We start from the raw sequence: 17,421 nt of genomic DNA, 5'->3' as shown, positions 1-17,421 counted from the left end.
CTTTTAATGCAAAGAAATTATTAAAATGTGGAAGGTGTAACAACTTTGGTAGTATAAAATATGTGGCACTTTTAAAGGAATTTACTGTATATTTTAATAAACATATCATTTGTGAATAGTAAATATGATGGGAAATAAAATTTTTCAGCAGTATCTATATCAAACAATAAACTTTTAATCCCTAGTCTCTTAAATATCAAGAATATGCACTTCTGGAATAACTGTGAAAAAGTGGCCAGAAGTGCAATTCCCTTTCTTTTCTTTTAGTTTCCAGAAATTGTTACACATCATTGCTCTTTCCTTAATAGTGTGTCATCTTGAGACAAGCTTAACTCTGACTCTGTTGAAGGTACTCATTGATCCAGTAACTTCTGCCTTCTTAGTGAATCAAACTCAATGTAGTCCCCCTTCTGACTCTTTTTTCAATTTACTTTAATACTTTCAAGAAATGTTCAGTGCTTTTCTTTTCTAGAAATCTTATAAATATTCACACGTATGCAGTAGGCAGGAAATACTTTAAAAGGTATGGCAATCTCAATGATCTACAACTCTTGACACTGAGGTCCCATTTGATACTATTCGTTAGAAGCAAGATAGTTTTATATATGTCATTTTTTCAAAGTGTGGGATATTTATAAAAATAAGTAATTTTTTTGAATGCATAGGATGTGCCAGACATTGGGCTAAACATTTTACAAGCCCCATCTAGTACAGTGTCCAAAACAATTTCCGAAGGCACACAGGAATGTCATTAAGCTAAGTAGAAGCACATAAAGGAAAAACATGAGTCTATTTTTAATGCCTTTTCGATCATGATTAAATAGGCAAAAGTAATAATTTAGTGTTAGTCTGTCTTTAAGTCCTCCTTAATTGTTGGCAATCTTTCTCTTTAACAGAAGGAGATGGAACCTCAGGCATAGCTGATGACAATGGTTAGCTGGATTTTAATAACACTACTTGTTTTGGTATGTACTTTTACTATATTTATGTTCAGTGATATGGGCATTCCATCTTCAGTGGTGACAGAGTCTCCTTTGTAAATAAATTAAGCAGAGATAGGAATAGTCAATATACAGAGAAATGTGAATTAAAGAATAATTTTGGAATATTTGGTTATGACAGGATCAGAAAGTGACACAAGGATTTCTAAAGTAAATGAAGCATTGTATTAGGGAATAATGTGCCTAATGATCTACAACCATCAGGGTTGATTAAAAACTCCTTCTAAAATGTAGTAGAATATTTGTTAATTCAATATGTATTACTGAGAACACAGTATATGCCAGGCACTGTGTACAATGCTGGGCGTGGTGAATATGGTATTCATGATCCCTGACTCAATGAAGCTTATCATTTGTCAAAGAGAGGGACATTAAACGGTAGTTACAACGAAGTGTAATGACATTTCCTAATAAAATCAAAACAAACAACATACAACTGTTCACAGGGCCTGGACTAGTTTATAGAAGTTGCACATCCAAAGAAATCCAAAGTCACAGAAACAGTTGAAATGAGATAAAAGCATTAGCAGCCAAGCATTTATTTGGTTATTCATTTAATCAACAAGGCTCATTTCCTCCTTGACTTTAGGTAAGTTTTCAGATCTCTCTGGGACTCAGTTCTGTCATCGTTAGGGTTGTTGTGAGGATTAAAACAGCTGGGGCATCCACAATGCTTAGTCTACTGCCCACTGCATTCAATAAATTATAACTATTCTTATTAATGTGAATCTACAATGTGACAGAGACTGTGTCAGGCAACTGGCATAAACGTGACATACAATTTCTGTTTAGTAAAAAGGAAATAGAAGATGATCCCAAATAGAAGAAACAGAATCTTTGAGACCAATGACACTTCAAAGAAAACTCAGGTGTAGGTGGGGTAGATGATATCAGTGGTGGGACATGAGATTAGAAAGTTAAAATGATCACTATATATATATATATATACGGAATTTTGACTTGATTCTGTGGTTCAGTGGTTTATATGGTTTTTTGCAAATCCCCTAAAATTATGTGGTCTTGAATTTTTCAATTAAGTTTAAATAACAAAGACTGTATTTCTAGGATTTTATAAATAACACTACATTTAAAATAAAACTTAAACATATTGAAAAAATTTAACTATTATAATTAATATGAAAATTATATTGTTTGAAAATACATGAACAGTCCTCCTTTAATAGCTGAAAACTTTATACCACTAATTTTTCTTCTTTAATTTGTAGTTCTATTCCACTTTCCCTACACAATTATTTTTCTTATATTTTTATTCCAAAATATTTTAAAAGTTTGCTCTAACATAATAATAGTTTCTAAAAAATGTTATATCCATAAGACATTGACATTATTTCCCTCTAGACTGAATTTTTAGCATGTTTGTATGCAACATAAAATATTAAAAATTTCAATCACTCAAAGTAGCAACATTTGATTTGTGCTATATTATTTAATAACCCCAAGACCTTTAATAAGTAGTTCATATATCCATGAATAAAAATGTCTGATTGCTAGAATAAGCATCAAATCTGTGCTTATTTTTCATTTATGGGTTTAAGTCTTGAGAATTTAATAATTAACATGTAAATGGGTATAAAAAACATACTCCCCTGGCGCTCAATTCTTATGAATTCTTCTGGGTTTTATGTCAAAAATCACATAAGTATGTATCTCCAACATTATTTGTAGTGGTCTACCAGGTAAATTTTGTTAAAAACAAAATATGAAAAACCACCTAGTTCACAAAGGTATTTGTTATGTAGTCATTAGGTTGATTCACTTTCTCAGACTAACAACATTCTGAGTGGCTATTTAGTTGAGCCCCAGGTTTTTTTGCTTGCTGGTGCAATATGCCTTTAAGAAAAAAATGGGAAAATGAGGGATGCGGTGGTTCATGTCTGTAATCCTAGCACTTTGGGAGGCCGGTGCAGGCAGATGACCTGAGGTTAAGATTTTGAGACCAGTCTGGGCAACATGGCGAAACCCCATCCCTACTAAAAGTTCAAAAATTAGCCAGGCATGGTGGCAAAGGCCTGTAGTCCCAGCTACTTGGGACACTGAGGCAGGAGAACTGCTTGAACCAGGGAGGCAGAGATTGCAGTGAGCCAAGATCCACCACTGCACTCCAGCCTGAGTGACAGAGCAAGACTCTGTCTCAAATAAATAAATAAAATAGGAAAAAGCTGATAAACCATGACACCTAAGCCACAGAGGGACAGATTAGGTTGAGAAATAGCATATATGATATTTCTATGTCCTTTCTAGATCCTTTCTATGTCCATATTCTCCATACCTCAGGAAATTCTTTAGTCCAGTGTGACAACTACTCCTGTAAACAATATAGCCATAAGAATGTTTTAGGAAGGAAGGGGGACAAATTATTTTTTTGTTTTTCTTGTCAAAATAATTTTAATGGCAGTAGAGAGGAGGAATTTTGGGTTAGTAGAAAAACATATTACACACAATACTTAGGTGAAAATATGATTTTTTGATGATGAATGATTCAAGGAAATATTTTAAAAGCAAGATTGACAAAGTTTAGTGACTGAGAAGATATGAGGAATAACTCAAATAACTTAATCTCTAATCAGCTCACTAATTTGGGTATCAATCCCATTAACTGAAACCAGAAATATGAAAGGTGAGTATATTTAGGAAATAAAGTTAGATTTGAACACTTAATTTAAAATGCATGTGGGTGTAAGTATTTGGTTTTATTTCTGGGTTCTCTATTCTGTTCCATTGGTCTATATGCCTATTTTTATACCAGTACCGTGCTGTTTTGGTGACTATGGCCTTATCGTATAGTTTGAAATCAGGTAGTGTGATGTCTCCAGATTTGTTCTTTTTACTTAGTCTTGCTTTGGATATGCAGGCACTTTTTTGGTTCCATATGAATTTTAGAATTGTTTTTTCTAATTCTGTGAAGAATGATGGTAGTATTTTGATGGGAATTCTGTTGAATTTTTAGATTGCTTTTGGCAGTATGGTCATTTTCACAATATTGATTCTAACCATCCATGAGCATGGGATGTGTTTCCATCAAAAACATAAAGTGGAGAAAGGACAACCTTCTCAACAAATGGTTCTGGGATAATTGGCTAGCCACATAGAAGAGAATGAAACTGGATTCTCATCTCTCACTTTATAGGAAAATCAACTCAAAATGGATTAAGGACTTAAATCTAAGACCTGAAACTATAAAAATTCTAGAAGATAACATTGGAAAAACCCTTCTAGATATTCACATAGGGAAGGATTTCACAACCAGGAACCCAAAAGCAAATGCAATAAAAACAAAGGTAAAGCCGGCCCAGTGGCTCATGTCTGGAATCCCAGCACTCTGGGAAGCTGAGGCAGGCAGATCATGAAGTCAAGAAATCGAGACCAGCCTGGCCAACATGGTGAAACCTCATCTCTACTGAAAATACGAAAATTAGCTGGGTGTGCTGGCACGTGCGCACTTGCAGTCCTAGCTACTCAGGAGGCTGAGGCAGAAGAATCACTTGAACCCGGGAGATGGAGTCTGCAGTTAGTCGAGAGAGCACCACTGCACTCCAGCCTGGCAACAGAGTGAGACTGCATCAAAAAAAAAAAAAAAAAAAAGAAAAGAAAAGAAAAAAAATAAACACACACACACACACACACACAAACAAAAAAACCCCAAAGATAAATAGCTGAGACTTAATTAAAGAGCTTTTGCACAGCAAAAGGAGCAGTCAGCAGAGTAAACAGACAATCCACAGAGTGGGAGAACGTCTTCACAATCTATACATCTGATGAAGGACTAATATCCACAATCTACAATGAACTCAAACAAATCAGTAAGAAAAAAATTAAAAATCCCATCAAAAAGTGGTCTCTGTCACCAGGCTGGAGTGCAGTGGTGAGATCTTGGCTCAATGCAATCTCCACCTCCTGGGTTCAAGTGATTCTCTTGCCTCAGCCTCCTGCGTAGCTGGGATTACACGTGTGTACCACCACATCCAGCTGAGTTTTGTATTTTTCATAGAGACAGGGTTTCACCATGTTGGCCGGGATGGTCTCAATCCCCTGACTTCATGATCCGCCCACCTCAGCCTCCCAAAGTGCTAGGATTACAGGCGTGAGCCACCGCACGAAGATACCCAAATGGCCAACAAACATACAAAAAAATGTTCAACATCACTAATAATCAGGAAAATGCAAATCAAAACCATAATGCAATATCACCTTACTCCTCCAAGAATGGCCATAATCAAAGAGTCAAAAAATAATAGATGTTGGTGTGGATGTGGTGAACAGAGAACACTTCTACACTGCTGGTGGAATGTAAACTAATACAGCCACCATGGAAAACAGTGTGGAGATTCCTTAAATAACTAAAAGTAGAACTACCATTTGATCTAGCAATCCTACTACTGGGTATCTACCCATATGAAAATAAGTTGTTATACAAAAAAGATACTTGTACACATATCTTTATAGCAGCACAGTTTGCAACCGCAAAATCGTGGAACCAACCCAAATGCCCATCAATCAACGAGTGGATAAAGAAACTGATACACACACACACACACACACACACACACACAATGGAGCACTACTCAGCCATAAAAAGGAATGAATTAATGACCTTTGCAGAGACCTGGTTGAGACTGGAGACTATTATTCTATGTGAAATAACTCAGGAATGGTAAACCAAATATCCTATGTTCTCACTGATAAGTGAGCTAAGTCATGAGAACTCAAAGGCATAAGAATGATATAGTGAACTTTGGGGACTTTGGGGGAAGGGTGAGACAGGGATGAGGGATCAAAGACTACAAATAGGGTGCAGTGTATACTGCTTGAGTGATGAGTGCACCTAAATCTCACAAAGCACCCACTAAAGAACTTACTCATGTAACCAAATGCTACCTGTACCCCAATAACCAATGAAAAAATAAAATAAATTCATATGGGATATTCCAAGGATTTCATTTGGCCTACACATATGGAACTCTGGAAAGAAGTGGAGTTCAAGAGGCCGAACTTGGGTTCTGACAAGATGGCCGGGCTGCCCTGCAGGATCATCAAGGAAACCCAGCGTTTGCTGGCAGAACCATTTCCTGGCATCAAAGCAGAACCAGATAAGAGCAACGCCCGTTATTTTCATGTGGTCATTGCTGGCCCTCAAGATTCCCCCTTTGGGGGAGGGACTTTTAAACTTGAACTATTCCTTCTTAAAGAATACCCAATGGCAGCCCCTAAAGTATGTTTCATGACCAAAATTTATCATCCTAATGTAGACAAGTTGGGAAGAATATGTTTAGATATTTTGATAGATAAGTGGTCCCCAGCACTGCAGATCCGCACAGTTCTGCTATCGATCCAGGCCTTGTTAAGTGCTCCCAATCCAGATGATCCATTAGGAAATGATGTAGTGGAGCAGTGGAAGACCAACGAAGCCCAAGCCATAGAAACAGCTAGAGCATGGACTAGGCTATATGCCATGAATAATATTTAAATTGATCCAATCATCAAGTGCGCATCACTTCTCCTGTTCTGCCAAGACTTCCTCCTTTTTGTCTGCATTTAATGGACACAGTCTCAGAAACATTACAGAATAAAAAAGCCCAGACATCTTCAGTCCTTTGGTGATTAAATGCACATTAGCAAATCTATGTCTTGTCCTGATTCACTGTCATAAAGCATGAGCAGAGGCTAGAAGTATCATCTGGATTGTTGTGAAATGTTGAAAAGCAGTGGCCCCTCCCTGCTTTTATTCATTTCCCCCATCCTGGTTTAAGTATAAAGCATTGTGAATGAAGGTAGTTGTCAGGTTAGCTGCAGGGGTGTGGGTGTTTTTCTTTATTTTATTTTATTTTTTTTGAGGGAGGAGGTAGTTTTATTTTAATTTTATGGTCTCCTTTCCCCCTTTTTTGGTGATCTAATTGCATTGGTTAAAAGCAGCTAACCAGGTCTTTAGAATATGCTCTTTAGCCAAGTCTAACTTTATTTAGATGCTATAGATGGACAAGCTTGATTGTTTGAACCAAAATGGGAACATTAAACAAACATCACAGCCCTCACTGATAACACTGCTGTCAAGTGTAGATTCTCCCCTTCAAAAAAAGCTTGTGACCATTTTGTATGGCTTGTCTGGAAACTTCTGTAAATCTTATGTTTTAGTAAAATATTTTTTGTTATTCTAAAAAAAAAAATGGAGTTCAAAACATAAATCAATTGGTCTTACATCACTGAAGACCAAGACTACATCATATTCTTAAGAGGGATTTATAAAACCAAAGAAGAAAGAATGAAGTGCAAATTTCTGAAGAGTACAATATCTAAATAAAAGGAGCCTAAGAAAGGCTGTGTCAAGGTTAGGAGTCAAAAGAGGATAGAGCTGTAGGATGAGGAGAGAGTGGCCAATAACTTTAGAGACAGAGCTCTGCTGCTGTTTCCTCAGCCCCATATCAAAGGACTACTCCCAAACTCTGTGGAAAAGAGATCCATAATTTAAGAGAAAACACAGGTACGCTCATGAATATACTTCAATTGTTACGCCAGTTTCTACTCATGTGTATCAATATACATTGAGGGCATAGGCTTTGACTTCACAGAAACATTAGTCAAAATTTTTGATTCCCTTTCTTCATTGTTAAAAATAAAATTAGGCTGACCACGGTGGCTCATGCCTGTAATCGCAGCACTTTGAGAGGCTGAGGTGGGTAGATCACTTGAGGCCAGGAGTTCCAGACCAGCCTGGCCAACATGGCAAAACCCCATCTCTACTAAAAATATAAGAAAATTAGGCAGGCATGGTGGCACACGCCTGTAATCCCAACTACTTGGGAGGCCAAGGCAGAAGAATGCTTGAACCTGGGAGATGAAGGTTGCAGTGAGCCAAGATCACGCCACTACACTCCAGCCTGGGCGACAAAGTGTGACTCTGTCTCAAAACCAAACAAACAAACAAAAACAAAAACAAAAAAACAAAAAAATTATAATGCTATCTACTTCATATGGGATACATTAAGTCAATATATTTAAAGTGCTTAGCAAAAAGTTGGCACAGATTAAATACCCATAAAATTGTTGTTAGTATTTGCATATTACTAATGTTAAATATTTAGTAAAAAACATTTCACTCTCCTAAAATTGTGTGTGTGTGTGTGTATTTGAAAAGTCTTGAATGAAAGAGCTCCTCAAGCCAATAATGAATTAGAGAATTTACTGACTCATCAACAGTCACTTTCTCTTGTTGTATATTTAGGGTCTGCCATGCTGGATCTCTACTTCATAGATACACAGATAATATTGTAAAATAGAATGAAGAACCTCTAAACCAGAGTTTGTGTTAGGACTGATATTGATGCTCTGCCAAACTTGTTTGAATCTTAACTAAAGTCAGAATTATTAGAAAATGTGTTATGGTTGACCTATTGCTCTTAATTCAGGGTTAACCAGACATTTCTGAACACGTTTAGTGAATATTTTCAGTTACATTAAATTTGGCATGCCAAATTAAAACAATCCCTTAAAATTTTCTTACATTGCACTAGGCTTTTTCCCCTCAGTACTAGTGAAAATCATAAGTTGATTTGGAAATGCATTTTTTTAGGTGACTGAATTGAACATGGAGTCAGTAGAAGATTTGAAGATTGAAACTGCTGATTTCTTAGTTTGTCAATAACATTTTTTTACATCATGAGTATTTCTTAGCTTTGGTCCTTATATTGTCTACCTTCTTCTAAAAAGATAAAGAAAAAAAGATTTTGTCTCATTTCTGAAGTCAAGAAGCAATCTTGCAGAAATAGTTAAGATACTCAAGCAATATAATTTTTAGTAAAAGGCACTTAAGAGGATAGGGGAAACTATTTTTAATTTAGACTTAACGAGAATGGCTGAATGTATTTTATACTATGTACATGGTGACTCCAACCTTCTCTATCTTTCACAAATCCCCATAGAAGACAGACCACCCCACACCAACTACACAAACACACACATATAAATACATACACCCCTCTTGGTAGTTATAGTTGCCAGATAAAACACAGGATACCCAGTTAAATTTCAATTTCAGAAAAACAATGATTAAAATTTTTAGAATAAGTGTATTCCACATATAACTCTTTTTGTTGTTTTTCTAAAATGTAACTGATTTGAACTGAGTCTCCTGTATTTTAATTTGCTAAGTCTGGCAAACTTACCAATAGGTGAACACGCCACCTCCATGACAGATATATTTTGAAAGGTAAACATGCACTGTCTATCTGCTTTCCATTGTTATCAACATCTTTACATCTGAGTATCAAGCAACCAGCAGAGTATACAATATTGCTTAAAATTCTTTTTTTTTCTTTTGAGATGGAGTCTCACTCTGTCGCCCAGGCTGGAGTGCAGTGGCGCGATCTCGGCTCACTGCAAGCTCTGCCTCCCGGGTTCACACCGTTCTCCTGCCTCAGCCTTCCGAGTAGCTGGGACTAGAGGCGCCCGCCACCATGCCTGGCTAATTTTTTTTTGTATTTTTAGTAGAAACGGGGTTTCACAGTGTTAGCCAGGATGGTCTTGATCTCCTGACCTCGTGATCTGCCCGCCTTGGCCTTCCAAAGTGCTGGGATTACAGGCATGAGCCACCGTGCCCGGCCTGAATATTCTTTAGAGTCTATCCAATCTTTCTACAAATGATTTGTATATATCTTTGCATGTGCCTTGGCTGAAACATAATACTTAACTATATTTTTGTTTATTTCATTTTTATCCAAATTTTAACAGTTATCTATCTGCCTTCCTAGAGCAGTGATTGAAAATCTGAGGTAAGGGTCATCTGACCAAATTCTGGGTCTAGATTATGCCTTTTCTTGATAATAATAAAGACATGCTTTACAACATTGAAATTAAGATTACTGAGGAGCAGAAATATGGTTATATGCAAGAAGCAATATCTTTTCACAAACTGTTTTTCTCTCTCTTCCACAAGATATGACACAGTATTTTATATATTAATAATGTTAAGCATTTAATGTCAATCTTATAACATCAAACGGTTGTTATCATTGAAGAGTTCTTAGCAAAACTTGAAAAAGTACATCATTTCTTCTGGTAAAAAAACAGAGAAGACAAAGAACATTTTTCCCTGTGAAGTCATCTTACAAGTGTGACAAATGATTTATCTAAAGTAAGAATTGTATTTATTATAATTCCAAAACGAAAAGTTACATTTTAAATTGATTATAACAGTCAAAACTCAACGGATAAAGGCAGCTGGTGATAGTATTATACCAACTTCATATTCAATGAAATTTTGACTTTCTACTCAAACAATATTGTCACCATAAAGTTTTCTACAGTAGTTTTATAAATATGTAATTTCAGAAAACCTGAATGTCAGTCCTTTACTTAAACCATTTTAAAATCACACATAAACAGTCACACTTACAATACTCATCTACTGCTAATGTCACTCTTAGAAATGTTGAAAATTTCTCTGGATCTAAAAATACTTGGCTTTACAAAAAAAAGTAAAGAAGCATAGAGTAAAACCAATTTTAAGAACAACCACATTATGCATTATTTTGTGTGTCCATTAAGTTTTTTCTTGACAGATAATATTTTAGATATTTATGGCATACATGTGATATTTGGTCCCATGCACAGAGTGGACAATGATCCAGTCAAGGTATTTGGGGTGTCCATCACCTCAAATATTTACCATTACTATGTTGAGTGTTGAGCCCAGGATGTGTTTTGAGTGACTGATGATGTTTAATTATTTTCTATATGTTGTAATATCTTCTGTACATCATTTGGTTTACCTTTTCTTCCCCCCCCGCCCCGGCTTTTTTTTTTTTTTTGATACGGAGTCTAGCTCTGTTGCCCAGGCTGGAGTGCAGTGGCGCCATCGTGGCTCACTGCAACCTCCGCCTCCAGGTTCCAGCGATTTTCCTGCCTCAACCTCCCAAATAGCTGGGATTACAGGCACCCACCACCACGCCCAGCTGATGTTGTATTTTTAGTAGAGATAGGGTTTCACCATGTTGCCCAGTCTGATCTCAAACTTCTGACCTCAGGTGATCAGCCTACCTTGGTCTCCCAAAGTGCTGGGATTACAGGCGTGAGCCACCGTGCCCAGTCTCTCTCAGTTTTTTATCTTGTGCAGTGGGGAGCCCAGGTTCAGTCTATTCTTAAATCCAATACATAACTAAAACTTTGGAGAAAATATGTGAGGTGGGTTAATCCTGAAGTTTTTATGAAGAAACGCAACTCCCTGAAATTAAGTCAATCTTCCACGCTATCGGTACAAATGGATCTCTTGTTTCCTTGTCTCTGACCCTTGCATCTGCGCATGCTTCTTAGTCATTAAGCACAAGAGTTCTGGAAACAGATTTCTATCTTGGCCTGTCCCTTGCTAGTTACTTGACCTTGTGACAATTAACATTGTGCCTCAATTTCCTCATGTAAATGTGGGAAACAAAACCAATACTTAGCCTTTCTCACATAATTACAAGGTTTAGCTCACGTAATCCAGCGTTACTCAAAGTTGAGGTTTCCTGGAAGGGAAATTTTACTTATACTGTTTTTAATACATCAGCTAATTAAAATGTGAGAATCAAAACCAATGCAGAGCTTTCCTCACATAAATACGAGGTTTACCTCACGTAATTCACCGTTTCTCAAAGTTGAGGCTTCTTTGAAGGGAAAAAAATTACTTACACTGTTTTTAATATATCAGCTAATTAAAATCATATGCAGAATTAGGTTAAAATCTATAGGAGAAGGACTCTGGCACTTATGTAATCATTTTCAGAGTATCCGGCAAGATGGCAGAGGTAAAGCAGAAGAAGTGGACCTTCTGCAAGTTCACCTACCGCGGTGTGGACCTGGACCAGCTGCTGGACATGTCCTGCGAGTAGCTGAGGCAGCTGTGCGGTGCACGCCAGCTGCAGCGGCAGAACCCCGGCCTGCGGCGGAATGCTGACGCGCAAGCAGCGCAATGCTGACGCGCAAGCAGCGCTCGCTGCTGAGGCGCGTGTGCTAGGCCAAGAAGGAGACTCCGCCCATGGAGAAGCCGGAAGTACTGAAAACGCACCTGCGGGACATGATCATCCCGCCCAAGATGGTGGGCAGCAGGGTGGGCGTCTACAACGGCAAGACCTTCAACCAGGTGGAGATCAAGCCGGAGATGATCAGCCACTACCTGGGTGAGTTCCCCATCACCTACAAGCCTGTGAAGCACGGCTGGCCTAGCATCGGGGCCACCCACTCCTCCCGCTTCATCCCCCTCAAATAGTGGCTCTGCTAATAAAGGCACACATATCTCCCCCCCCCAAAAAAAAGACATTTATAAAGTGACTACAAAGAAAACAACTATACAAATAGTATGCAGATCAATAATAATACTTTTTTTTTTTTAACACAGAAGCTGTTTTGTTGAAACCAAATCACCATTTAGAAAGTGATTGTCAAAGATGACTGTTTCCCCGCCGCTCTGTTCTATTCAATCTACTATATAGTGTTTGTGTATTTGACTTTTCAGTAGCACTACCATGTTACTATGTTTTAAGTCCAATTCTGTTTTTGTATCACTATCCTAACATAAATATAAGTAGTAAGTCTCCCTGATCATAAACAAAAGCAAGCACAGATGATGCATTGATGAGTAAGACATTATTTCATGCCAGGAAGACAGTAAAATCATGCTGTGATGCAACCTCTGCCCCCATTACAAAGCAATTGTAGATAAAACAGAAAAAGACAAAACGTGAAAGACAGAGTTGGCCTTAAAAACTGGACAGACATTTTCATGAGCCATAAATATAAGTAGATGAGTAGACTATATCCTCTGGCCTTCTGGGATTAAAAACTCCAAAGCAGGCAGTAACAAGAGGCCAGTTTCTCTGGGGCCATTGGGATTAAAAGTACTCCCATATATGGATGTATAGAGCCAGGCCTACTGCATATTATAGCAAAGATTGGATATCCAGAGCTCTTGCTGCTTATTAGAGGAGGCTTAACAAAACAAAAAAACTGCGCTCTCTCGGACTACAGATTATATGAACTTGTGGAATTATGAAAACAGAAAGCCACACTTTCAAAGGTAAGAAATGAATCGAATTCCCGCCTTGCTTAGTGGCCATCTCTGTTACCTTCCCGTGAGTCAGAGTAGCAAACATTTACTCTAAAACCCGGTTCTTGAATAAGCACCAGAGAGCAAGCTGGAGGCAAACCAAAAAACTGATTAATTTTAAAACGGAAACGTAGGCTCGGCTTGGTGGCTCACACGTGTAATCCCAGCACTTTGGGAATCCGAGGTGGGCGGATCACCTGAATGATCTGAGTTTGAGACCAGCCTGACCAACATGGAGAAACCCCGTCTCTACTAAAAATACAAAATTAACTGTGCATGGGGGCGCATGCCTGTAATCTCAGCTACTCGGGAGGCTGAGGCAGGAGAATCACTTGAACCCGGGAGGCAGAGGTTGCAGTAAGGAGAAATCGTGCCATTGCACTCCAGCCTGGGCAACAAGAGAGAAACTTCATCTCAAAAACAAAAACAAAAACAAAAACAAAAAAAAACAGAAACATAAAAACCACAAAGAATCTCCCACACACACAAAACAAACCTGACAACCCAAGTTCCAAAACGGCTGAAGAAAGGTGAGAAAAATAAGGCCGGGGGTATGGTGGCTTACACCTGTAATCCCAGCAATTTGGGAGGCTGAAGTGGAGGGATCACTTGAGGTCAGGAGTTCGAGACAAACCTGGCCAACATGGTGAAAACCTGTCTCTACAAAAAATACAAAAATTAGCCGGGCGTGGTGGCATGTGCCTGTAGTCTCAGCTACTTGGGAGGCTGAGGCATAAGAATCACTTGAACCCAGGAAGCAGAGGTTGCAGTGAGTCGAGATCGCAGCACTACACTCCAGCTTGGGTGACAAAGCAAGACTCTGTCAGAGGAGAGGAGAGGGGAGGGGAGGGGAGGACTCCAGCTCTACAAAAAATTAAAAGATAAAATTAGCTGGATGTGATGGTTGTACCTGTAGTCCCAGCTACTTAGGAAGCTAAGGCAGGAGGATGGCTTGAGCTCAGAAAGTCGAGGCTGCAGTGAGCCCTGATTGCTACCACTGTGCTCCAGCCTGCATAAGAGGAAGGAAGGAAGAAAGGAAGGAAGGGAAGGAAGGAAGGAAAGAAGAAAGCTCTCAAAATCACCAACCAGAACCTGAATTCACCCAATATGAAATGTTCATATGTATAAGATTGTAAAACTCATTAATAATTAACAGTAGTTTACAATGCTCAACTGAAAAAATGACAATCACATCTATTTTTTTTTTAAATGAAACAGAGATCAAATACAAGCAAGAAGACAGGAGAGGAACCCATAAGGACTCTTAATAAAGAAATATGTAGTCACTACAATTACAAAAACAAAAACAAAAAAACTTACCTCAGTAGACAGACCAAACTCACGACACAACTGCCACCGTTGGGAAGACTGACTGAATTTCAAAATGATATTGAGGAATCTACTCAGAACACACCACAGAAACACCAACATATAAATATTAAAAAATTAAAGATATATAAAGTATAAAATAGGGAGCTCCAGCATATGTTTGGTAAGTGTCTCAGAAAAATGAGCTGGAAGTCCTATTTGAAAAAATACCTGGTAATAAACTTTTCAGAATCAAGGTAGGACATGGAGATTCTGATTCAGAAGGCACTCCAAGTACTAAACAGGATAGATAAACATCTTCCCACCTAAACACATAATAGAGAAACTGTACACATGAATGTTAAACTGAAATTTTTAAAATCCAGAGACAAATCATATTAACTTGCAAAAAATAAGAATTAAAGCAAAGGAAAATGTCCTTAGCAATTGAAATAAATGCAAGAAGTGCTTTCAAAACCTAGAGAGAAAATAACTGTCAGCTTAAAATATTATCTCTAGCTAAAATCATTCATACAAAGATTAAGAGTCCATCAAATAAATTCTTAGTAAAGGAATTATTAAAGCATCAATTTTAATTAAAAGAAAAATGCAACCAGAGGAAAAGCATTAGGTAGAAACATAATGGTGAATACAGATAATTTTAGAATAGCTGACAACTAATAATACTCAGCAGCTAACAACTTGTATATATGATTTTATGTATGTGTATGTGTACATGTCTGTGTACGTGGTTCTTAAGGAAAAATATAAACAATAAATTGTTGAGAAATGATTACAGAATAGTTTACACATACTGACGTTATTATGTTCAAGAAAAGATAACAGTATTATCTGGTCATCAAATTATTAAATCAAAATATATTGTTAAGCATGGATATTAAACTTTAAAGTTAACACTAAAATATAGAATCAGTCTTTTCTAAATCTGCAGAGACAAAAAATATGTAAATGAGGGAATATGGAAACCTTTATTTCAACAAAAGGCAGAAATAGAAAAAACACAGTCAAGAAAAAAATGGCACAAATAGAAAATGTGAAAGAAGGTTGTAGACATACACTCAAATATACCTATAAAGAAAATCAATGTAAACAAACTAAACTCACGAATTAAAAGGCATAATTAGGCTGGATACATTTACAAACATGGGATGATACGTTTCTTCTAAAACATATGCCTAAAACAAAATAGCACAAATTGGAATAAAGGCTTTGGAACCTTTATATCAGGATGTTCATACAAGAGAATAGTATATAATGGTTAAACAGAATGGACTAGTGCCCCGACATGGCCCTTTGATTGGGAGGTGCTCCTTCAGATGATCCCAGCCCTATAGAGAACTGGGGTTGGAGTCCTAGCACTGTCTGTTTTCACCTGTGTGACCTCGTAGACACTATTGACCTCTCTATGCTTCAGTTGTGCAAATTAGGGATAAAAATCACACCATGTGGATTAAATGATTTCATTTTTATCAAAGTGTTAAAAATTTGTTGACACATAGCTTTGTGTAAGGATTTATTAAATAAATACACTTAAGTTTTAAAAAATGTATTTGAATGAAATACAAAATTAGAAACAGATCTGGAGAATCACATAGCAAAAGGGAATTCAAACATTTCCAAGATATCAAGTCCTAATATTAGAAAATGCTAACATTTTCATGGTAAAGCTTTAGCGAGGTGCCTGTATTCAGTAAGTGCTTGGCAAATGTCACCTTCAAATACAACAGCAGTCACAAAACTGTCACTCCAATTTCTTCTGCTTTTTCCTTTAACTTAGTTACCCCACATAATATTAAATATGCCTGAGAAAACTTCTGGTCTTTCTAATATGTGAATTCATCAATTCCTTCTATTCCTCCCCTCAAAAGTAGCCATCCTGATGAAAACAACATTTATGACACAAGATCTGGTTTCATTTTATGACAGGGCTAATCATTAGTCAATGTTTGCTTATGCTGAAGTAGAATCCATTTCTTTATTACTTCTATCCATTAATAATAGCTATGTTATCTGATCATGCTACATAGAAAACATCTCATTTTTCTTCCATGCTACAGTTTACAGTCATCTGAGGAAAAAAAAAAATCATGTTGTATTCTTTCTAGTGCTCTTCTTATTGAAGATGCCTATTCTGTCATTATATAGAATATTTTCCCTCTCCCTATTGGTAGCTTCTCCTCCAGGTACATTTTTTAGCCAGGTACTTAACACTACATGCAGTGTTTCAGAATGGAGCACTTCTTTACAGTTTTCTACACAGGCAGAGTGGACTGAACAATCTCTTTTCTTCTTTAAATATTTTTATTCAATAGCTAATTGTGTTCCAGGTACTCTGTTAGGAATAGAAGATGAAAATGTGATCACAGAATAGACATGGCCCTGCCTCCATAGAGTTCCGTCTAATGGGAGAAGTCAAACAAGCCAGCCAACAACCACAAAGTATTGTGATCAGGGATAGAATTGGCAAGTAGAGTGTAATGGGAAGACATAAGAGGGACAACTGATTCGATCACGGGGTCTTGAAGGTAAAGTCTGAAGGCTGAACCCAAGGGAGTGGAGAGAATTATTTTCCACCTCCTAAGAGAACACGTTGCCTTTGAGAAACTGATTGAGGTTTAGTATGATTGGATCTCATACTGCAAGCTAAATGGGGGGTAAGGAGAACACCTTGTAAGTAACACAACCCCAATTATGTAGTGCCTATCAAGGTATTTTTCTGAACAACATAGCTCTATTAATATGAAGTAATATCAAATAAGTTTCTTGGTGACCACATAACATTCTGGCACTGTTGATTTCAGGTTTATGTCCCACAGAAAGAACTCAGTGTTTTTTATTTGCACTTCCACATATGTTAGTTGGGAATGTAGATGGAAAATTATCAATTCAAACTTCCTAGATTTGCTCCCATCATTTCCATCATTCAGGGTATCTTTGGAGCCTGATTTGTGTGTGTGTATATATATATTATATATATTCGTGTATATATATATATAT

The 17,421-nt window shown here is 37.3% G+C and overlaps 1 protein-coding gene, 1 long non-coding RNA gene and 1 pseudogene across 2 annotated transcripts in view; 2 read left to right on the top strand and 1 right to left on the bottom strand.

The window, feature by feature from the left end:
• The window catches only part of LOC105515811, an 866,119-nt gene that overhangs the window by 566,048 nt on the left and 282,650 nt on the right, over positions 1 to 17,421 (bottom strand). The window lies entirely within an intron of this gene.
• Positions 6,028 to 7,175, top strand: LOC105515808 (ubiquitin-conjugating enzyme E2 N-like). Its single transcript, XM_011947736.1, has one exon. It carries the CDS (start codon positions 6,028 to 6,030, stop codon positions 6,484 to 6,486), a length of 459 nt encoding a protein of 152 aa, XP_011803126.1. The 3' UTR covers positions 6,487 to 7,175.
• Positions 11,789 to 12,258, top strand: LOC105515809 (annotated as a pseudogene).

This window comes from Colobus angolensis, unplaced genomic scaffold, assembly GCF_000951035.1.
Source record: "Colobus angolensis palliatus isolate OR3802 unplaced genomic scaffold, Cang.pa_1.0 Scaffold27, whole genome shotgun sequence".
In the NCBI taxonomy this organism is placed as follows: Eukaryota; Metazoa; Chordata; class Mammalia; order Primates; family Cercopithecidae; genus Colobus; species Colobus angolensis.
This window is presented reverse-complemented; position numbering and strand designations above follow the sequence as displayed.